This window comes from Rhinatrema bivittatum, chromosome 4, assembly GCF_901001135.1.
Source record: "Rhinatrema bivittatum chromosome 4, aRhiBiv1.1, whole genome shotgun sequence".
NCBI classification, from domain to species: domain Eukaryota; kingdom Metazoa; phylum Chordata; class Amphibia; order Gymnophiona; family Rhinatrematidae; genus Rhinatrema; species Rhinatrema bivittatum.
In genome coordinates, this window is record NC_042618.1 from 444,869,687 (window position 1) to 444,893,543 (window position 23,857).

General features: G+C 45.6%; 1 protein-coding gene across 1 annotated transcript in view; it reads left to right on the forward strand.

Annotated features, from left to right (window-relative positions):
• The window catches only part of EEA1 (early endosome antigen 1), a 372,360-nt gene that overhangs the window by 214,053 nt on the left and 134,450 nt on the right, over positions 1 to 23,857 (forward strand). Inside the window, 1 exon segment of the mRNA XM_029601632.1 lies at positions 11,135 to 11,248. Coding sequence (XP_029457492.1) covers positions 11,135 to 11,248 — 114 coding nt within the window.

Genomic DNA, 23,857 nt, shown 5'->3' on the forward strand with positions numbered 1-23,857 from the left:
CTTCAACCCATACAGAAGCACCTATCAAGTGGCTCGCCCCACAGGCAGGAGCCAGTCCTTTCAGAACAAGCACAACAAAAGGGGTGCCTGCTCGGGTCCAGGCCCCAGCTGCACCCCACAATGAAAATCAGCCGACCCGTCCAAAGGAAGAAGCCATAGGGAGCAAACTTGCCCTATTCTACCAAAGGTGGGTTGAGATAACTTCGGACAAGTGGGTCCTATCCATCATTCGAGAGGGATATTACCTGGATTTCCACCACCTCCCTCTGGACAAGTTTGTGGAATCCCCCTGCCACAACCCTTCCAAGAGGATGGCAGAGGAAGCTACACTGACCAGATTGCTAGCCATAGAGGCTATAACACCGGTGCCTCCACAACAAATAAATACTGGACATTCCATCTATTTTATCGTTCCCAAGAAAGAAGGAACGTTCAGGCCCATCGTGGACCTCAAGGCGGTCAACCGTCACCTGAAGATTCCTCGCTTCCGCATGGAAACCCTACGCTCAGTAATAATAATCGCAATACAACTGGGAGAGTCCCTTACATCCCTGGATCTGTCGGAAGCCTACCTACACATTCCGATCCATCAAGATCATCAGCGTTTTCTATGCTTCTCAATCCTGGACCGTCACTATCAGTTCTGGGCACTACCTTTCAGGTTAGCCACTGCACCCCGGAAGTGCACCAAGATCATAGTGGTGGCAGCAGCAACACTGAGGAATGAAGGAATCCGCGCACACCCTTATCTAGACGATTGGCTGATCAGGGCGAAATCCCCAGAGGAAAGCCACTAGGCAACCAACAGAGTCAAAACTCTACTGGAGAGCCTCAGGTGGATGGTCAACACAAACAAGAGCTGTCTGCAGCCCTCCCAATCTCTAGAATACTTGGGAGTACGGTTCGACACCAAACAATACAAAGTCATCCCGTCACTGACGAGGAGATCAAAACTGATGACCCAGTTACGAACCCTGTTGAGCGAACTTTGCCCCACGGCATGGGACTACCTACAAGTCTTCGGCCTCATGGCATCCACACTGGAAGTAGTCCCATGGGCAAGAGCTCACATGAGACCCCTACAGCGCTCACTACTATCATGATGGAATCGAACCCAACTACGATGGTGACTACAAGAAGGCCATCTGAGCCAGGGAATGAGACTATCCTCACCAACCTGGATCCTGCTCACCACATATGCCAGCCTACGAGGATGGGGAGCACACTGCCAGGAGCTAATTGCCCAAGGGCAATGGAACAAAGAAGAGTCGGGATGGAACATCAATCACCTAGAAGCCCGGGCAGTCAGACTTGCCTGCTTACGGTTCGGTCACAGACTCCAAGACAAATCGGTCAGAGTAATGTCTGACAGCGCCACAACAGTGGCCTACATCAACCGTCGGGGAGGAACCAGAAGCCAACAGGTGTCTCTGGAAATAGACCCCCTAATGTCATGGGCGGAAGTGAATCTTCAAGAGATCTCTGCCGTCCACATTGCGGGGAAAGACAACGCTGCTGCGGATTACCTCAGCAGAGAAAGTCTAGATCCAGGAGAATGGAGGCTGTCAGCATTCCAATTGATAGTAAACTGTTGGAGAACACCAACCATGGACCTCCTGGCAAACCGGTCCAACGCCCAAGTGCCCAGCTGCTTCAGCCGCAGTTAGGAATCCCAGTCCCAGGGAATCTATACCCTGGTACAGACCTGGCCACAGGAGACTCTGTTATACACCTTCCCGCCGTGGCCCCTATTGGGCGCAATCATCCACAAGATGGAACACCACAGGGGACCAGTACTTCTAGTGGCTCCGGACTGGCCAAGAAGACCGTGGTAAGCAGACATGCGAAGACTGCTGACTGGGAGCCCCCTCCCGCTACCTCCACACAGAGACCTGCTCCATCAGGGACCGATCCTCCACAAGGATCCAGCTCGATTCTCTCTTACGGTCTGGCCATTGAGAGGACTTGCCTGAAAAGAGCGGATACTTGGGGGCAGTAATTGACACCCTACTCTGAGCACGCAAGTTCTCCACATCCCAAACATACATAAGGATTTGGAGAGTATTCGAAGCCTGGTGTGAGGACCGCGACATCAGGCCACGCTTGGTCAAAATTTCTGCGATTTTGGAATTCCTGCAAAACACCCTACAGACGGGATTGTCCCTCAACTCCATCAAGGTACAGGTGGCCGCATTGTCATGCTACGGAACCAAAAGCGAGAGCAGCAGCATAGCCTCTCACCTGGATGTCTACCGCTTTGGGAAAGGAGTCAAGCAGATCAGACCGCCCCTAAACTGGCCGGGGCCTCTTTGGAACTTCAACCTGGTCCTAGATTTCTTAGCAGGAACTGCCTTCAGACCTCTTCGTGGCCTGTCTCCCTGACTATTAACATTGAAGAAAGCCTTCCTGCTGGCAGTCTGTTTGGCCCGTCGTATATCCGAGCTACAAGCACTGTCCTGCCGGGAGCTGTTCCTCAGGCTCACCCTGGGAACCATCCAGTTACGCACACCTTCAAGTGACCCCAAACTGGAGTCACTTCCATCTCAACCAAACCATCTCGCTACCATCGCCAGATGTGCATAAGAATTCGGAAGAATCTCGCAGTCTATGCCATCTCAACGTCGGCAGATTCCTAGTCCAATACCTGCAACGGTCGGAATCCATACGAAAGATGGACCATCTATTTGTCCTTCACAGCGGGAAGAAGCAAGGGGAAGCAGCAGGGGCGGATTGGCCTATCAGGGGATCGGGCATCCTCCGGTGGGCCGATCGCTCCAGTCACGTGGTCTGCCGTGCGCGGCAGTGACAGAGCTGCGCTCGGCAGACCACGTGACGTGTCCTGGGCGGCGAATACCCGGGCCGGTCCGACATCGTGAGTCCACCGCTGGGAAGTGGCCTTGTGAGCAACCATAGCCCGCTGGATTAAAGAAGTCATCAAGGCGGCCTACGTAGAAGCAGGCAAGCCACGCCTTTACAAGTCAAGGCCCATTCCACTAGAGCCCAGGCGGTGTCCTGGGCGGAAACCAAGATGCTGTCACCCGCCGAGATCTGTCGGGCGGCGACAAGGTCCTCCATCCACACCTTCTCCAGGTTTTACCACCTGGATGTTCAGGCTCAAGAGGACACAGCATTTGCAAGGGCAGTACTAAGTGGGTCACGGGCAGCCTCCCACCCGGTTCGGGAGTAGCTTTTTTTTACATCCCATTGGTTTTGAGTCCATCTGCTACACGCTAGAAAATGGAGAAATTACTTACCTGATAATTTTGTTTTCCTTAGTGTAGACAGATGGATTCAGCATCCCACCCATGGCTGCCGTTATTCATGGAATCCTCGAGTGAAATCACAGACAGCGAATGATTCACGGGTAAGCCATGCCTTTCTCCAACTAGAACACCCATCCTATCGGGTGTCGATGTTTCTCGGTTGAGGGCACTGGCAGTCTCCAGCTATAACCAATTCAACCAGTTCAAATGAATTAATTTAACCAAGTTATAAAGTTAATCAAGTTGTTCAAATTATTCAGTCATATATATATCCACAATTGCTTTTCGAGGAGAATACTGAAGAGCTGCACTTCCTGCAGGGGTATATGTACTAGGGCTGACGTCAGATTGAAATCTGATCCATCTCCAACTGCTATCAGGAGTACACTATACCCATTGGTCCTGAGTCCATCTGTCTATACTAAGGAAAACAAAATTATCAGGTAAGTAATTTCTCCATTACCTAATAATTTCTTTCCGTCTAAGGAAGACAGGCCAATTCACAATCTGCACTGGGCTACCTATTTGATTTTGATTTCAGTTCATCCTTTATTCGGTAGCGATGCAGTGTGTTCTTTGTTCTGAGTTGTTTGAAGGACTGGTAAGTGAAGAATCAGCCCCTAAGATGTTATATTTTTTACTGAAAGTAATGAGTTGTTGACTGTTAATCATGGTTCAAGTATAATCAGTTTGTCCACAGCTTGGCTTTTCTAGAGATACTGGCAAGCTAATGTTTGAGGCAGGGCTATATGTCAGTGACTTCAGCAAGTCAGTTTACTTCACCTCCATCTGCTGATCGGAGTGCATAACCCACTGGTGTGGATTGGCCTGCCTTCCTTAGAGGAAAAGAAATTCAGGTAAGAAGCAATTTCACCTTTCAGGGCTTATGTTCTTAATTTAACACAGGAGGAGAAAACATATTTTCAATCAGTTGCATAGGGGTTTGACATTCTGCTTCCGATGTGCAAACTTTAGTTCTTTGCTGATAAGATTAGAAGCAGTGTCTCTAGCTCCCACAATTCTGCAGCCTCTGGAGAAACTGCATAATTTGCAATTTGCTACACAATTAGCTTTCCTAAGCCTCCCCTGCCTCTTAGTTCAGTCATTTGAAGAAAGCTACAGGGTGCCTGCCTTCAGTCTCAGCTTTCTCTCTGCTCCTGTTCCAGCCCTTCCCCTCTTAAACAGCCTGTAGGGAACAGGGGAGGGGTGGGCATGAGGCTGAAGTTGGAGCAGATGAGAGAAGAGGCACTGTTTCCTAATCCAGTCCCTCCCCTTCCATTCCCCTTCCCTACCTATCCTGAAGGGGTGAAATTGAAATGGATAATGAAAGCAGTTAGAATGTTTGATCACTCAAAGATCTTACATCAAACCAAAAATGATTTTGGTATAATTACTGGATGATTGTCTCTTTACAAGAATATCTTCTTTATATGAAGGTTCTTTTATCTGTATATGTGGCCAACCATATACCAGCTACAAAGTATTGGATATGTTTTTGGAAGTCTGCTGCTAATGTCCTCCACAGCTGGCAGAGTAGGCATTAATTTCAGTTCATAAAAGCCTCGACTGGCACTACTGTTGAAAAGATTCAAATTTGCGCTTATTCAACCCCTTTTTGTGTCTGTTACTATCTGCCCAGTATATGCAGTAGTATTTTTCTGCTTAATTACCAGAATGACAAACTGCTGTTCCTTTTCATACCCCAGCTCAGTCCAGACAAGTGGGTTTATGCATCCCTACCAGCAGATGGAGGCAGAGAACAAAAACTGAGGCACTACTACATATCCGAGAGTGCTACCTGCATCCCCTCAATATTTCTGTCTCCAGCAGATGGTAGAGGTGCAAACTTCAGTTTGTTAGTTAAAATAAGATTAGTTTAGGGAAGATAGAAGACTGAAGACGGAGCTCCCAGAGATGTTAGGGCAAGCGGGGGGTTGGAAATCCCTGGCCAGACTCTACCCTTGATTCCAGGGGGAGGAAAAGCCAGGGGTCCTGTCACCCAGGCTGACTGGCTGCAGTGTCCTGGAGCTTCCAGAAACAGAAAAGTAGTATTTTCATTTGCTTTTACTGTTCCATATGGCTCAGCAGGTTGTTTCTTTAAGAGCTTAGCTTAAAAAAAACAAAAAAAGGCTCAGAAGCTGTGACGACTGTTTGTTTATTTTTTCTCCATTGGAGGAGCGCCTGAGGTGTGTGGGCTCGGCATCAGGGTGAGGAGGAAACAGTGCAGTTGGGGCTGTTTTTCCAGCACCAGAAGCTGGGACAGCGGCAGCAACTTTTTCTCCTGCTTGGGGTTATTTTTAGCCACTAGCTGCATAGTGCGTGATGTTGTCTCCCGCTGAGCACGGGAAAGCCTGTTGACCTGTGGGGGAGAAGTGCTCTCGCTTCAGTGTGGCCCTTCTCTGCCCTGCCTATGTCTCTGGAGGCAAGGGAGCCTCGGCAAAAGGATCACGGGGCAGACGCACGCATGTTGCAGGTTCTGTACAGGAGGCCCCGGGGGGTGAAAGACGGTGGCCATTTTAGCTCCACATAGCAGGAGCCCTGACATGGATGGGGAAGGTAGGGACTCCCCTCTCCTGCTTTCTTCTGTGCATCAGGGGCTTGGAGGAGGGGGAGATATGCCAGCGGATGCAGGGGAGCTCCCAGCGCCCGTGGAGCAGGGGAAACCACTGTGGATTTTCCATGGATTTTGTTTTATTAATGCATGAGGCCTATCTCGCCAGACTGGAGCTGGCGATGAAGAGCCCAGCTTTTCAGACTATCTGAGGCAAGGCTAAGAAGGCTTGGGCTGAGGCGACTCCCAGGATGGGAGTGCATTTTGCATCTGGATCGATTCACGAGGGGAGGATCTAGATCGATCCACGAGGGGAGGATCTTTCCTCCAAGGTTTCCAATGGTGCTGATCTGCAGTGCAGTGATCCGCAGGTGGACCCAGGGCTCTGGTCAGGGCATCTGTACCTAGACTGATTCGCTGGGGTCCTGAATGCGGAGGAGGTCCCTCGGTCAGAAGGGGATGATCCGAGGTTGGTCAGGTTATTCTGTAAGGAGGAATTGCGGCCTCTTATCCCTGAGGAGCTGGGGATTAAGGTTGCACAAGAGGATTCAGACAATGAAGGGGTAAATCCGGTGTTGGAGGGACTGCATGGACCTCAGAGGGCATTCCCTTTGCCAAAGCAGGTAAAGAAGCTGATTGGCCGGGAATGGGATTTCCCAGAAGCTGGTTTGAAGGTGGCTAGGGCTATGGCCAGGTTTTATCCCCTGCCGGAGGACACGTTAGAGCTGTGGAAACTGCTGAAAGTGGATATGGCGGTGTCTGTGGTCACAAAGAAAATGATTCCTGTGGCAGGGTCGCGGCCTTGAAGGATGCCCAGGAGCGGAAGCTGGAGATCCTGTTGAAGAGGCTGTTTGATGTCTCTGCTCTGAGCCTTAGGGGCTGCAGTCTGCACTAGTCTAATGCAGAGGGCCTGTTTGTGCTGGGTACAGAACACACAGATGAAGGCAGCAGAAATCTCTGCGGAACCTGGCCAGGATGCTCTGTTGGAAGCGGGGGTGGTCTATGTGACCGATGCCCTCTATGATATACTTCGTACTTTGGCTAGGAATATAGTGTCCTAGGTAGCTGCGTGAAGGCTTCTGTGGCTATGTAATTGGTTGGCAGATGTTTGATCGAAGGCGCAGCTTTGTAATCTCCCTTCAAAGGAAGGTTATTGTTTGGGGAGGATCTAGAGAAGCTGATGAAGCATATGGCAAATTCTAGAGGGAATAAGTTTCCCAAAGCTAAGGGAAATAAGATCTTCCTGCCTCGCACTCGTTTCCATGAAATGAGATTTTGCTCCTGCAGGTGTTCTTCAGGATCTATGCAGAAGCAGGGTTCAGGAAGGCAGCAGTCCTTTTGAGGGACCCATAGACCAGCCAGAGAGAGTTCCGGGCAGGGCTCTGGAGGTGTGAAGCCTGTCCAATGAAGGCAAACTGGTCCACTCCTCCCTGGTGGCGGTCAGAGGAAGATTATCCCGTTTTTTATGAGTGGACCAGAATCACTTCGGACCAGTGGGTGGTGGAAATAAGGGAAGGCTACGCTTTAGAATTTTCTTCCCCCCCCCCCCCCCCCAGACTCCTTCGTGGTGTCTCATAGCATTACGCCCGGCAAGTGGGTGGTGGTGTGGGACACTCTGCTGCAGCGATTGGAAGCCATGCTCCCAGTGCCACAAGAGGAACAGAATCAGGGAAGGTATTCCGTGTACTTTGTTCCCAAGAAGGAGGACTCGTTTTGGCCCATTCTAGATCTGCGAAGGGTCAATGCGGCATTGCAAATGCCACTTTTTTGGATGGAAATGTTACCAACGGTCATCGCAGTGGATTGCAAAGGGGAGTTTCTGGCCTCCTTGGAACTTACGCAAGCAATCTCCACAGTCCCATCAGAGCAGACCATCAGAAATGTCTACACTTCATAGTACTAGGGGAGCATTTTCAATTTCAAGCTCTTCTCTTTGTGCTTGCTGCTGTTCCAAGAACGTTGACAAAGGTGATGGTGGTAGTGGTGGCGGCCCTCAGAAGAAAAGGGATAGTGGTCAACCGTACCTGGATGATTGGCTCATTTGGGCGAAGTCTGAGGTGGAGTGTCTGTGTTCCATTCAGTGAGTGATGGAGTGCCCTGGAGACCCTGGGCTGGGTGATAAACCGGGCGAAGAGCCATCTGGAGCCGCCCCAGTCCTCGGATTATCTGGGAGCATGATATGACACCCGGTTAGGCAAGGTGTTTCTTATCCTGGAAAGGGTGCTCAAGTTGCAATCACAAGTGGTTCGGCTGAGGAACCTGTCGATCCCCAAGGTCTAGGATTATCTTCAAGTGCTAAGATCCATGGCTTCTGCGCTGGATTTGGTGCCATGAGTGTTTGCGCACTGTCTACTTCAGACGGCACTCCTGTCCCGTTGGAATCTGATGTCTGAGGAGTTTCAGCTGCCATTACCGCTCTAGGAGGAGTCCAGGTCCAGTCTCTCATGGTGGCTGTCGCGGTCTAATTTAGAGAAGGGAATGGATTTGGGGGTACTGGGTGGTAGTAACCACAGATGCCAGTCTGAGCGGTTGGGAAGTGATACATCAAGGATCTATAGCCCAAGGGCAGTGGTCTCAGATGGAAGCATCCTGGTCAGTCAACTGTCTGGAAGCAAAGGCGGTCCAGAGGGTGCTTATGTTCTTTCTTCCTCGGATTCAGGGACGGGCGGTACGTGTGTGCTTGACAATGTGGCGATTGTGGCCTATATCAGTTGACAAGGCTGAACAAAGAGTCACTTGGTGGCTCAGGAGGTTCACAAACTCTTTGCCTGGGCGGAACATCATCTAGTAGCAGTTGCAACCTCTAACGTAGCAGGGGTGGACAATGTGCAGGCGGGTTATCTCAGCAGTCAACAGCTGGACCCGGGAGAATGAGCTGTCAGCAGAGGCCTTTGTGCTTATTTGGCGCAGCTGGGGGGAACCCCAGATCAATCTCATGGCAATGAGGAAGAATGCCAAGACGATCAAGTTTTACAGCCGCCGAAGGGAGTTTGGCTCCACAAGGATCAATGCCCTAGTTCAGCCGTGGCCAGAAAGGCTCCAGCTATGTTTTTCCTTCAAGGCTGCTCATAGGTTGGGTGTTGCGCTGCATTGAGTGGCATCAGGAACAAGTGATCCTGGTAGTGCCATCCGTGGTTTGAGGATCTGGTTCACCTAGCAGTAGACGGGCCCTTTCAGTTAAGCCACCTGAGGGGAGTGCTATGTCAGGGACCCATCTTGTCAGAGCAGGCGGATCACTTCTGTCTAGTGACTTGGCTTTTGAGAGGTGACATTTCTGCTTGAAAGGATATTCCAAGCCAATAGCTACTACTATCTTTCAGGCTAGAAGATCCTCCACTTCTTTGCCATATATCAGAGTCTGGAGAGTGTTTCAGTCCTGGTTTGGGGTCCATGATGCTGATCCTTTGTATGCGAACATTGCCCAGGTCTTGACCTTTTTGAAGGAGGGCTTGTCAAAGGATTTGGCCTAAAATTCTCTCCGAGTCCAGTTGGCAACCTTGGTTTGTTTCAGAGGGAGGGTGCAGGGAAGACCCTTAGCATCTCATCCGAACGTAGTGCATTTTCTGAAAGGAGTGAAGCATTTGTGTTCTCCAGTCCATAGACTTTGTCCGTCCTGGAATCTTAATTTGGTCCTGCGAATACTGTGTGGTCCTCCCTTCGAACCTTTGCGAAGGGCTACTTTGAAGGATCTTACCCTGAAGACTGTGTTCCTGGTGGCGATTTGCTCGACAAGACAGATTTCTGAGCGCCAAGCCTTATCGTACAAAGAGCCTTTTTTTACAAATTTCTGATGAGGTGGTCTCATTGCGGGCAGTTCCTTTTTTGCCCAAGATAGTGTCGTCTTCATCTTAGCCAGGAGATGGAGCTGCCAGGATTTTCTCACCTGATGCCTGATGATCCCTATGTGAGGGAGCTTCATGTTTTGGATGTGTGTCGGGTTCTCCTCTCATATCTCAAGGTGACCGATGGATTTCGGTGCTCAGACCATCTTTTTGTGGTGTTCAGTGGACCAAAGGGTTACAAAGCGGCTAAGAGTACAATTGCTCATTGGTTGAAGGAGGCGATAGTTCCGGCTTATATCAGTAAAGAACCCTGAGGGATTGCATGCACATTCTTCTAGGGCACAGGCAGCCTCCTGGGCGAGTGTCACTTTGCTGCAGGAAATTTGTCGGGCGGCAACTTGGTCCTCTTTGCACACTTTTACCAGGCATTACCGTTTGGATGTCAGGGCCCCAGAAGAGGGCTTCTTTGAGAGTGTACTGCATGCAAGTCTTTCGGGATCCCACCCAGGTTAGAGGGGCTTGGGTGCATCCCACTTGTCTGGACTGATCTGGGGTATGAAAAGGAAAGAAAAATTGGTTCTTACCTGCTAATTTTCATTCCTGTAATACCCCAGATCAGTCCAGATTCCAGGCCCATTAAAATGCTTTTCGAAAGACCTCTCCTGATTCTGGATGCTCCTGGTGATGCATACTTAAATTGTGTGCTGCAGAATAATATTGAATATAGTTCTTACTTGTTTGAGACTCAACTTTTTTTTTCTTGCCCCTAGTTCTGGGGTCATTTTGGTTGGGAGTTTGCAACTTGTGCCCCAGCTTTTTTTTTTTTTTTTTTTTTTGAGGAAGAGATCCTGGAGGTTGGGGTTAGATAATCTTGGCTTGGGTATAGGTCAATACTGAGGGACTGCAGATGGCACTCTTGGATATGTAGCAGTGCCTCAGTTTTATTCTCTGCCTCCATCTGCTAGTAGGAATGCATAAGCCCACTTGGTTTGTCTGATCTGAGGTATTCCAGGAATGAAAATTAGCAGGTAAGAACCAATTTTCCTATGCTGAGTGCATTTTCAGCATACATAAGCTCATGTACTTGGAAAGACAATAATACCTTTATCAAGAAAATATAGAAAGGATCATTGCACTATTTCAATTCAAAACAAGTGACATATAACAGTTAAGTTTGTAACTTACATCTTAACATGTTAAATTGATTTTTGCATTTGGTAAATTTTAAATTTGTATATAGCTTAAATATTTAAAAATGCAAATGGCTTTTATTCAAAAAATTGACACGTGCATAGTTAGATATGAATCTTTATGCAAATTTGCCACATAATTGTTGCAGAATTTTGAAAAGTCTGTAGAATTTGCTGACTCACAAAATCTTAAATTCTGCTGGAGGAAGCCAGGATCTCTGCTTTATAGGACTTTTCTAATACTCTAAGATACCATTTGTAGTATTTACTGAACATTCTGAGAAAAATGTGCATGCTGAACAGCTTGACTCATGAAATGTTTGGTTTTTTTTATTAATGGGATTTCAGCTAAAAGCAAAGACTGAGTTATTGCTGTCCGCGGAAGCAGCCAAAGCTGCTCAGAGAGCAGATCTTCAGAATCATTTGGATACAGCCCAGAATACGCTTCAGGATAAGCAACAGGTAGGACAGCATAAAGCAACAAACTTGAGTCCTGTAATAGCCAAACAAAAAAAAAAATAGGGCTGGTTTAGACAGCATATATACCTGCATGAGTACATCACTAGCATAAAGCCATTGGAGTGATTTATGGTCTGCATTTACATTGTTGCTGCTGAAAGAGACCTAGAGCGACCCATCTCCATGTACTTCGGGGTTGCTCTGCCATGTAGATGCTGACACGACCCATCTATTCATTCATGCCACACCCCATTCCTGTTCATACCCTGGGTTTTGCTTCATTGCCAGCAGATGGGAGACAGAGAAAAGTTTCACTGACACTGCTATATAACTTAGTGTGCCACCTGTAGTCTCTCAGTATTTCTCTGTCTCCAGAGAAATACTGCAGTCTGGAGTAGGAATAAAACAAATTTAAAGAAAGTTTTCCAGTTCCTTCCAGGGGGTTGTTAGATTCTGGTGGGACCATCCCCTCTGATTTGAGGTGGACGAGCAGGGGCTTAGTGACCCATGATGGAAGCTTGGTCCTAGATTCCATTGGGGTGTATATCTGGTGTTCCAGATCCCTAATCTTTCACGAAGCAGAATTGAATTCCACTGGCAGCTCGGCATGTGATCATCCTGATTAAGCAGGGAAGTATTTCCTTTCATTTCTATTACTGGTGCTAGGGGTGGCATTAAAGTTTATTCAGGAAAAAAAAAATTTAGCTGCCTCACTGTGTGTTTAAATCACGGTGCCCAGTAAGTGAAGGGGATGATTGGGGTCGGTGGCCCTTTGATTGTCTGACCCCAGCCTGAAGAAAGGTTCTTGATAGCCACTAGTGCTGGCTCCCTCCTCCCTTTCTCTGGTCATTTACCTGCCCTTCTCTGAAGACTCCAATGAGGAAGTATTCCGTTCTTCATTAGGGGTTTGCTTTGGGAGGATCTGGTCCCTTTAAGCTAAAAAGAAAAAAATAAAATACAATTTTGTAGTAACCGAAACAGCACAGTGAGAGTTAGAGGACCTTTGCGTTACGGAGAGAAGGGAGGTTGATGGCAGTTCTGCCCTCTGCTGCGGGGTTATTTTGCAGCCTGGTGATTGCAGAGAGAAAGGAGAAAGCAGACTGTTTCTGTGCAGCAGTCCTAGGGGATCAAGGAGCTGACTCCTCACACCCTCGCCGTTTCCCTTCTCTCCATAGCAGCCTGACCTTGCCTCAGGAAGACTTCGGTTAAGGAAAGTCTTGGGTTTATTTTCTTACTTTCTAGAGCAAGCTAAATTTCAAATTCCATCTTTTTATATAAAAAAGTGAACTGAGAGGCAGTGCATGGAGCAGCTGGAAGCTGTGGAGGCTGGGCAGTAGGTGAGAGTATGTGTCTCTCATTCCCCATGGGGCGGGGACCTAGTCAGAGAGCTGTTTTTACCACGCGCAGGGTGAGGAAGGGAAAGTCAGTTGATTTTCTGTGTCCCATGCCACGTGGTCATTGAGATGGTCATGATTGGGGCAGCGCGGGAGGACCACAGCGCACATTTTGTCGTTTTCTGGCCTCAGTGGGTTCTGTGATGGAGAATTCTGAGGGAGGCTCAGGCCGCAATTCTCTTGGGGAGAAAGAAGCAGCACTTCATGTGTAGTTTGTGCTTCTCAGCTGGTGCAGAGTGAGTGGGAATGATGGCCATTTTAGAGTCTGTTCCTGCGGTAATGTGCTCTGTAGGGCTTGATTCCACTGCCTGTCCTTCCTTCAATCCTGTCAAGGAGAGATCAAGGGCTCCACAGAATAGGAGATGGTGCACTTCTGCTCTCTATTTATTTATTTATTTATTTAGGATTTTTATATACCGAAATTCTTGTTGGGAAACAAATCAGTCCGGTTTACAGGTAACAACAATAATGCCGTGGGACGGGAAACAGTGCCCCTGGCTTTACAAGAAACATATTAAACAAGGCTTTACATAACATAATGAATAGTAACGATTCAAGGAAACTTCATAATGTAACTTCTCTGGGTTAGGGACAAACTGGATGGTTTTAGATAAAGATGAACTAAGTCTGGTTAAATTTTTAACTTGGTTAGATTTCCCTGAAGTGTACACAATAAATACAATATAAAAATAAAGTAAAAATTGGAATTGAAATTAACTACTTAAATGAGGTAAAAATACAATAACATGTAACAGATAAATAAAGAAGCGAAGGCAGATTGTGTAACGAAGTCTTTGGGTGGTGAAATCTGAAAACACAAGTGATCCAGCTATCATAGAGTGATCTAAGTCATAGAGTAACATAAGGCAAAAACAATAGGGAAATGAGGTGACATAATTTTATGAATTAACATAAGGCCTAAACATTAATGTCTTAAGTTGACATAAGTCATAGAGTAACATGAGGCCGTCAATTAAATTAAATTAAATTAAATTAATTAAATTTAAATTAAATTCGACCATCAGACTTCACATACCTCAACGTGAGTTAACATCTGCCAACAAAGGCTTGCTTACAATTCCTATGGTTAGATCCTCACATCTTAGCGAGGTCAGAGACCGTGCGATATCAATCACAGGACCAAAACTATGGAATGCTTTGCCACAAAATTTGAGACTTCAATGCAATCTGAGCACATTTAAAAAGGACCTAAAAAGACCTGGTGTTTTCAGCAAGCTTATGGGATTAATTCACAAGATGCAGGTTAAATATCAGACAGAGTTAATGATAATGACTTTGCTTTTATTGTTTTATTTACTGTCTCTTTTTTAAGTAATGAATTTAGATATTTTTAGCTGGATTTTATTTGTATTGAATGGTTTTATGTAATTTTTATTCTAATCTATCTTATTTTTTTATTGTTTTATATTATTAATATGTAAACCGTAGAGATAGAGACTTAGTTTTCTGTATAACGGTATAGAAAAGTTGCATAAATAAATAAATACCCTGATTGACTCATCACGGAGTCTGTGGCTGAATCGCAGGCATGCTAGTCTGACTGCTCGTGCTTCCAGGCGATTTATGTTCCATTCCGCCTCTTTCTTGTTCCATTGTCCCTGGGCCGACAGTTCCTGACAGTTTGCTCCCCACCCTTGCAGGCTCGCATCCGTGGTGAGCAATATCCAGTTCGGTGGGGATAGGCTTACTCCTATGCTTAGGTGGTCTTCCTGTAGCCACCATTGGAACTGGGTCTGAACCTCTGCTGGTAGTTGGAGGTGAATTGAGTAGTCCTGGGACAGTGGGTTCCATCGTGACAGTAGGGAGCCCTGGAGCGGTCGCATATGGGCCCTTGCCCATGGAACGACCTCCAGGGTTGATGCCATGAGGCCGAGGACTTGAAGGTAGTCCCATACCTTGGGGCGTGCATTGGTCATCAATCATCGCAATTGTGCCATCAGTTTCCTTCACCTTGTAGGGGGGAGGAAGACTCTGTTCTGTTTGGTGTCGAACCGGGCCCCCAGGTACTCTAGCGACTGAGAGGGTTGTATACTGCTCTTGCTCGTGTTCATGACCCACCCAAGCTCTTGCAGTAGGCTCTTGACTCTGCTGGTCACCTGCCGGCTCTCCTCTGGAGATTTCTCCCTGATCAGCCAGTCGTCCAGGTAAGTATGTACCAGGATTCCTTCCTTTCTCAGCACTGCCGTCACAACCACCATAATTTTGGTGAATGTCCTGGGGCGCCCCGAACTGGTAATGGTGACCTAGTATCGCAAAGCGCAGGAAGCACTGGTGATCCTGATGGACTGGGATGTGAAGATAGGCTTCGGAGAGGTCCAGGGAGGTTAGGAACTCTCCCGGTTGTACTGCCATTATAACTGAGCGCAGAGTTTCCTTGCGGAAGTGTAGCACCCGCAGATAACGGGTGACGTTCTTGAGATCCAGGATGGGCCGGAATGACCCTTCCTTCTTGGGAACAATAAAATAGATGGAATAGCGCCCAGTATTTTGCTGGGGCGTGGGCACCGGAGTTATTGCCTTCAGACTGAGTAGTCTTGTTAGTGTGGTTTCTACTGCCAGTCTCTTTGAGTGGGAGTGTCAGGGTGATCTCATACATTTGTCTGTACAGGGAATTAGTTAAAGAAAGAGGGAACCTATTTTTCTCCTGTTAAATCCTGGCAAAGGGGTTTCAGGGGTTCCACAGAAAAAGGTCAGAGGACTCTTCTGGACTGCACTGGAGGTCCAGTGTCTTGATGGTGCTTATTTCTTTTTTGTGAATAAACTTTTTCTTGCAAAATACCAATAAACTAACATACATTCAACATAAAGGTATCAGTTGTAACATAACTCTTAGGTTATCATGACTTTTCTGTTTTTCTCCACTCTCCCACTACACGCATCATAACCTTATATATTGAGCAACAACCAATAAAATTATCAGTGAGGCACAAATAAAACAATATATATGGCTCTCCTTCCTTTATAAAAAGATCCCAATAAGGTTGCTAGGTCTAGGGGTAAATCTCCCACTCTATCAGGCAACGATATTTCATGATTACCTGCAAAACAATAATGGCCAGCTATGCCCACAATCCTAGTCATGAGTCTCCTGCCATTTTAAGTATAAGTCCCAAATAGAGTGAAAGCGTTTTAAGATTATGATGTTTTTCCACTGTCCGCTTGTTCATAGTACATACATTATCCAGTCTGATGAGGACTCTTGCCCAAAGTAGGAGTAGATGTCTGTTTACATGCTCTAACAATTTCTATCCTGGTAGCTAAGCATGTTTGTGTGATAAAGGTAGTTACGTTTGGTGGAACACAATCTGCTGGGCTATTCAAGAGAGCAGTTGCCATCTGCAAGTGTATAGGAATGGAAAGAATATCGGATATGGTACATTCAACTTGCTTCCACAAAGTGGATACACATCTGCCTGACCACCACATATGCTCAAAAGTTCCTAAGGCTCTGCAAACTCTCCAACACTTCCCATCTGACTTAGGCAGCATTTTCATTAACTTGGCAGGAGATAGATACCACCTATAAAGCAATTTATAGCTATTTTCTAACAAGATGAGGAGATGGATGCCCTGCCAACTTGTTCAAAATCATCAAGTCATTCATCCAGGTAAGTGCCTCAGGCAGTTCTCCATCCCATGCTCTAATATGAACTGGTTTGCTCACAAGCCTTACATTCAGCATTTTACAAATTTTTGAGATGCAGCCTTTGTATTTATCAGGTGCAGAACAATAACCCTCGAATAATGATTTACCGTTTCCCAAACTATCTCTCACCGTATTACTCCTACAGAGATGGGATATCTGCTGGCAAGCAAGAAACTCTGTGGTGGGTAATCCCACAGTCATACAAAGAGCTTCAAAAGAAATCATACGGTCCCTTTTCTAAACATACTCAAACCGCTGTAAACCACAGGGCTTCCAAGCAGCAAAAGAAAGCAAAGAACTGCTTGGCAAAAAGCTGTTATGGAATAAATGCATGAGGTGGGAGAATGGTTTATGTCCAACCAATTTAAAGTTCCATTTCTCCCAAAGACTGAGTATGACGAGTGGTTTGGAGCATATCTGGGCACAACCTCCACGTTTTTTATTTTGCCATGGGGTGGCAGCCAAGGGCATACCAGCCATCTGGGATTGTTCTATAACTGCCTGATGCTCACAATCTACTGCTTTGTCTAATAATTAAAGGTCATAACTATGCAGTATATTAGGTATAGCTAGACCCCCCCCCCCCTCATGCAATTTGGCTTGATATAAGACATTTCTGCTTATCCTAGGAGGCACTGTTTCCATATGAAACTAAAGATCTTCTTTTGCCAACTTTTTATATACTATTAGTAATAGGTATGGGCAATGTTTGAAAGAGGTAAAGTAAACATGGTAGAGAACTCATCTTAATAGTCACTACTCGACCGAGCCAGGAAATCGAGAGATTGCACCATTTATCTAAATCTTGCTGGGCCTTCTTTAAAAGGGTTATGTAATTAAGTGTAAAGAGGTCTTTGGGATGACCAGAAATTTTAATTCCTAGATATTTGATTTTGCTGGATGCCCAACGAAAAGGGTGCGCATCCCGCAAAAATTATACTAAATCAGGGTTGCAGTTAATGTTTAAAATTTCAGATTTCTCCCAATTCACCTTAAACCCTGAGACTTGACTAAAATTATTTAATGTATATTCTACAGCTAATAGGGATCTATGGGAATTCACAAGAGTGAACATAATATTGGCAAATAAAGTTTAAATGAATTATCTAGACAGAAGCCAGCGATTTCGGGATGATTGCAGACTGAGATGGCCAGGGGTTCTAGAAATAGGGCAAATAAAGTTGGTGATAGGGGGCATTCCTGTCTGGTACCTCTTTCCACAGTAAAGCAATCTGAATAGCCTCCATTGACTTTGATGCACACTCTTGGATTGTCATATAACTTATTTATCCAAGTGCAGAATTTTTCCCCAAACCCCCATCTTCGATAAAACTTGAAAAAGAAACGGCCAATGGACCATGGCAAAGGCCTTTTTGGCATCAATAGAGAGGAAAATAGATTCAGTACCAGTCCTATGAGCCCACCATGTGAGGTCGATTAACTTGCACACATTGTCACCTGTTAACCTCCCGGGGATAAAGCCTGCTTGGTCTTGGTGTATGATCTGTGCAATAAATATTCAGACGGTTCGCTAGAATTTTGGCCATATTTATTAACGATGTGAGACGTAAGATCCGTATAATGCGGTGTCCCTACCAGGTTTCTGTAAAATGGTAATTCCAGCGACATTTGAATTGCAGTAAAGTGACCTTCCCTCAAGTAATTATAGACCTTTTGCATACATGTAACGCTATAAGGGCCAAATTGTTTATAAAATTTAGCTGTAAATCCATCTGGGCCAGGTGAGTTTTCCTAGCTTGAGTGTTTTTATTGTGTTCAGTATTTCCAAAGTTGTGATTTCCTTATCTAACTCTTCTCTCATCTTCTCCATCAGAGTAGGAAGATATTATCTTCAAGATATTGCTCTATCAAGTCATCTGTAGTATTTGCCTCCACTGCATAGAGTTTTATAGAATTCCAGAAAGTGTTTGCAGACATCTGTATTGGCAGTAAGCAATAGTGTTTTGGTAGTAGACTTTCTTCAGTTGATTAGCTAGTATTTTCCAGGCTTTATTACCACTTTCAAAATATTCTTGTTCAGTTATCTGAAGCCTATGTATCATCTTTGCTGATTCTAGCCACATTAGATCTTTTCTAGCTTTGGTTATTTGACTCAACGCTTTTTTGGAACTGAAAACTTGGTGTTTGTGGGATAAAGTAAAAATTGCCTGTTGTAAAGCCTGCACTGAGCATTCATCTCATTTCTTAATAAACGTGGCTCTGGATATCAATAGTCCACGAACATTTGGTTTTAAACTATCCCATACTATAGTGGAGGGTAGTTCCTGTATCGTTTCTTTCTATAAATTCTAAAATATTAGAGGCTAGGGATGTGTTGAAGCTTGCATCCGACAGCAGAGAATCATTGAGTCTCCAAAACCATACCCCATTATCATATTGGTCAAAAATGGCATCCATCCATATGGTCGCATGGTCAGTCCATGCCACAGGAGAGAGTTGATTTAGTAATGTTATTAAAGATAGTCTATCCTGGAGTGTGAAAAGTGAGTGGAAGAGTAGAAAGTATAGGAGCGGGAGTGAGGGTGGTATGCTCTCCACACATTTATCAACTACCAGTTAACCATAAGGTCTTTCAGTTTTGCTCTGTGTGAAGGTGCGACTGCCACACTTCCTCTAGATGTATCAATAGACAGTGATCTGAGCAGGTTGAAATCTCTCCCTATAAGTCTACCCTTGCTATGAGAAAGTAATAACTGGTATAATGTTTGCAAAAACATACCTTGATCTTTGGTGCATATACATTCACTAATGTGTATACCTTTCCATTCACTTGGATTTGCAAAAGGAGGTTACTTTCCCATTGGACCTTTGATATATAATTGACGATTAAACACCAGGTTGAGTGAAAATAAAATACATACCCCTGCGTATTTAGAGTTCGTGTTACAAGGAGTAAAATATTGTTTGGGGAATTTGTTAGAGTTTAATAAGACCTCGTACTGACTTTTTAAATGGCTCTCTTGGGTGAAAATATCAGCTTTCAAATTCCCCAATTCCCTAAAGAACAGATATCTCTTGAAACATGAATTAAGTCCTTTAACATTAAGGGTGACTATGAAATGAAGCCATGGATAACTTAGTGTCTCAATGATATCAATAATCCAAGCTCCTCCTCTATCGTGAGAGGTATGAGGCATATCCCCACAAAACACATGGGCCTATTGCATTCCCAATCCAGCAGAAAAACAAGAAAAAGAAAAAAGAGGAATATCACATAATAGCTGGGAAGGAAGCCTACTCCTGTGTACACTAAGTCAGGCCTCATCTGAAATTTAAAAAGGAGAAACATATAAGCAACCTTAACTCTGTGTAGTCCTTTCCGCATGTATAACCAAATACCCATCCCTTTAGAACCAAAAGATCTGCTGAAACCTCTACGCAGATCCACGCCTCTTGTTCGATTGGAGGAAAACGGTAATTAACATGGAGGCCCTCTCAAACTTGCATGCAAAATGGCCTTTATGGACAACTTAATTTAATGCTAATTATCAGAGCGTAGAAAGCATATATTAAACACTAATCTCTCTTCTTCTAATATTACTTAGTGAGCTCAGTGACATAGTTGAAAGTAAAATCAGCCTAATACAGTAGATGAACTCTCTGTATCACAAGTGTAGCTTCTACTTGAAACTGCAGATTCATGGTACGGTGGGAGTCCCTGTGTAAGTATCTGAATTCTGCTTAAGTCTGCTCTTCCTTGTATTTGCTTGTTGCCATCTAGGATGTTCTTTAGCGATGGATCTTTTATTCCCATTGGTTTGGGAGACAGGAGCGGAGAATCCTCGATCTTTTTTTCAAAACCATGGCCACTTCAGAGATGGAACTTATTCGTGAGGAGACCTCATCCCACGTAAAAATTAGGCCAAAGGGGTGCATCCATCTATATTTCACATTTTCTTTTCATAAAAACTGCACTCTGCTTCTGACGATTTTGCAGAGTAGCCTGCAACAGATCTGCATACACAGCTATTTCTTGACCTTCCCAAGACCAAGTGACACGTATTCTTGCAGCTGCAGCAATTCTCTTTCAATGAAAAGTTGTGGAAGCAAACTAATATCGTGTTTCCTATTTGCTATTCCCAGAGCTCTAAGTGCTCTATCGATTTTAATTCTAGGAGCCACGGCTTCCTCGTCCCCAGTCTGTCATTAAAAAATGTGCAAAAATGGCTTATTAAGGCCATGCAGTCCGTGTTAGTTGGTGTTTCATGAAAGCCTCGGAACCTGAGGTTTCCCCTCCTCACTCTTGTTTCTAGATCAGAGAGTTTGACTTTCATGTTAGATTTTTCTTCCTGGAGTTCCAAATGTGTCTTGTAGTTGCTTATTAGTTTGTCTGGGCATCTGTTTGCACATCAATTTCATCCTCTGACCTAGGAATGCTATTTTTTTATGAAATTCCTCTAGCATCCCTTAATTCTTTTTTGTAGCTTATCAGGTCTTGTCGGAGGCTACAGAACCAATCTCTGAAATCTGAGCATGTTGGGGGTACCTCTGAAGTGAAATTAAAAGCATCATCGGAGTCGAAAGAATCTTCGGGGTTCTCTGAGCTGGCGCCATGACAGTCCTGCCCGCTCTTACAGAGCCTGGCTTACGATAGGAAAAGTGATTAAAATCCACAGATTTACATTTTATTGACATCTCTGCTCTGCTCTCAGGTTCTTCCCACGTTTTTAACGCAAAGGAGGAAGTTATATTACTCCGAAATAAAGTAAAAATTGCCGGCTGAGAGAGGAGCTAGAGTCTCAAGCTGCCATCATTTATGATGAAGTCACTTCCTCCGATGGTGCTTATTTCTGTGACAGTGTGTGACCAGGAGATCATTTTTATGGATTCCTGGGTTTATCCAATTAAGCTGCTGGGTTTTGCCTAACTGCTGATTATATGCTGTGCAACTGTGAGCTGCTATTCCTGAGGGGAAGATGCAGCATGCCAAGGAATTGGTTGTCCAGTCAGAATTGGTTTAAAAAAAAAAAAGCACATGGCAGTAATTTGGATTTCTTCAGCTTCTACCACTTCTATGGATTCTTGTGTGGTGCTCCGAGGCAAGTGCATAGCTATATTTAAGCTTTGCGACAACTGTTAGTCTCAAGTGAAGTCAGCCAGGTGATCCTGGTGGTTGTGTGCTTGGGCAACGAAAGTCTGGTCCAAGTTGCAGCTGGGAATTTTCCATTTCAAGGACAGCTTTGTTTGGTAAGGATCTTGAACAGTTGGTGAATGCTGGGGCAAGTTAAAGGGGCATAAGTTGCCTGAGGACAAGTTGAAAGGGAACAGACGATACACAGAGGTGAGGAAATATCGCCCAGGTCAGAGCGCCTCCTTCCAGAGGCAAGGGTTTGGTAAAACATGGTCCTTTTGAGCATAGTATAGGGCCACCCAGGAAATGTCCGGTCAGGGGACTGGAGGAGGTAGCGCTGCACAAGTAAGTGAGGCTGGGCCACTCTTCTCCGGAGGTCATCAGGGGCAGTGGGCACTCTTGTGAACAGTGGGCCAAGGTAACCACGGTCCAGTGAAGGCTGATAGTCATAAGAGGTGACTATGCCTTAGTATTTGCTTGGCCAGTGGATGAAGTCTGCATGATCTCCCTATGTGCCTCCAGTGGCAAGCAAGAGAGAGTTTGCTCCATACTAGATCGGCTACAACTCCAGGGGGGAGATAGTTCCCTTACCCAGGGGAGCAGAGCAAAAACTGGTATATGATTTATTTTGTGGTTCCTAAGGAGAATACCTATCTGTCCATTCTAGGCCTGAAGAAGAAGGTGGCTTGAGAGAGTCTCTCAGGCCTATCTACACATCCTCATAAGGGAAGAGCATCAGAAATTCCTATGATTCAGGGGGCTGAGAGATCATTTTAACTTTTGGGTGTTCCAGTTCGGGCAATGACAGCTCCTTGGATGTTCACCAAGGTGATGGTGGTAGTGGCGACAATGCTATGAGGGGGAGGCATTTAAGTGCATCCTTATCTGGTGATGAACTCATTTTGGCACAGTTGAAGGAACTGTCAACAGTCCTGTCAACATGGTTTGCAAATGTTACATACCCTGGGTGGGGTAGTGAATCTGGCTAAGGGTAACTTGTTTCGACCCAGTCGCTGAAGTACCCAAGAGCCCGCTTCGATAACATTCTAGATAAGGTGTTTTCATGGAGGACAGGGTGATGTTGCATTCGCAGGTCACCGAGTTATGATGGTGTTCGATACCCAGTCTAGGATTATATGGGGGTCCTGGGGTTTGTGGTGTCTACTCTAAATTTAGTCCCTGAGGCATTCATGCATATAAGGCCTCATCAGGGGGCTCTTCTGTTCCAATTACAGCTACCACTGCAAGGGTGGTCCAGGTCCAGTTCTTCCTGGTAGCTTTCTCGGGCCAATTTGGAGCTGGGCCTAGAGTCTGAAATCCTGGCTTGGGTGGTAATGACCACCAATGCCAGTCTGGAAGGCTAGAGGAGAACCATTGGCTAAGGGCAAGTGGCCAGGGTGGACAATGTTCAGGCGGATATTTCTCAGTCAGAGAATGCTAGACAAGGTCCAATAAAACAGATCGGAAGGCGGTCCCTCGTAGCCAACGCAACAAACAACAAAGGGACTACCTTACACCGTGGAAGATTCTGCATTACAAGTTTTTTTTAGTTTATATTTTCAAAACTGGTAATGATATAAATCAATACTCAGATTGACTCTGGCAGCAGTGTGAGTGTTTCACAGCATAAAGCCCCTGATGCAGCCTTGATTGGCAAAACTCGGCCTGAGTCGGGCTTTTTTAATAAAATCTTCCACGGTGTAAGGTAGTCCCTTTGTTGTTTGTAGAGAATGCTAGACTCCAGAGAGTGGGAGCTGTCAGAGACTGCGATCATTCACAGTAAATGGGGTTATCCCCGCATGGACTTAGTGGCATCCAGACAAAAAGGTCAAAGCTCCTCATTTTTGTAGCCGTCGGAGAGAACACTGAGCAGAGGCAATAGAAACTTTAGTTCTCTCATGGCCACCTTCTTGATGCCTTTCCTTCATGGCCGCTAGTGGTCAAGGTGCTTCAGCGGGTAGAAAAACATCCGAGCTATATGATTTGGGTAGCTTCGGAATAGCCTCAACTGCCATGGTTCACTGACTTGGTCCACATGATAATGGACAGGTGTAAAGGTTTAGCCATCTGTCGAATCTTCTCCACCAGGGTCCAGTATTTTCAGATCAGATGCCTCACTTGTCTTGCAGCTTGGCTTTTGAGAGGAAACTGTTCAGACGGAGGGGGTATTTCAAAGAAGTTATTACCACCAGGCCAAACGACCTTCCACATCCTTGGCATATGTAAGGATTTGGTGGGTCTTTGAGTTCTGGTGTACTGTTAATAGAATGCAGCCTATTCTGGCTAAAGTGTTACATATTTTGGCTTTCTGCAGGAGAGTTTGGCTAAAGAGCTAGCCTTTTAACTTTCTGAGAGTGCAAGCAGCAGCCTTGGGCTGTCTTCGGAATAAGGTGCAGGGATATACTCTATCTGCACATCTGGATGTGATGCATCCTCTGAGGGGAGAAAGAGCTGTCCTT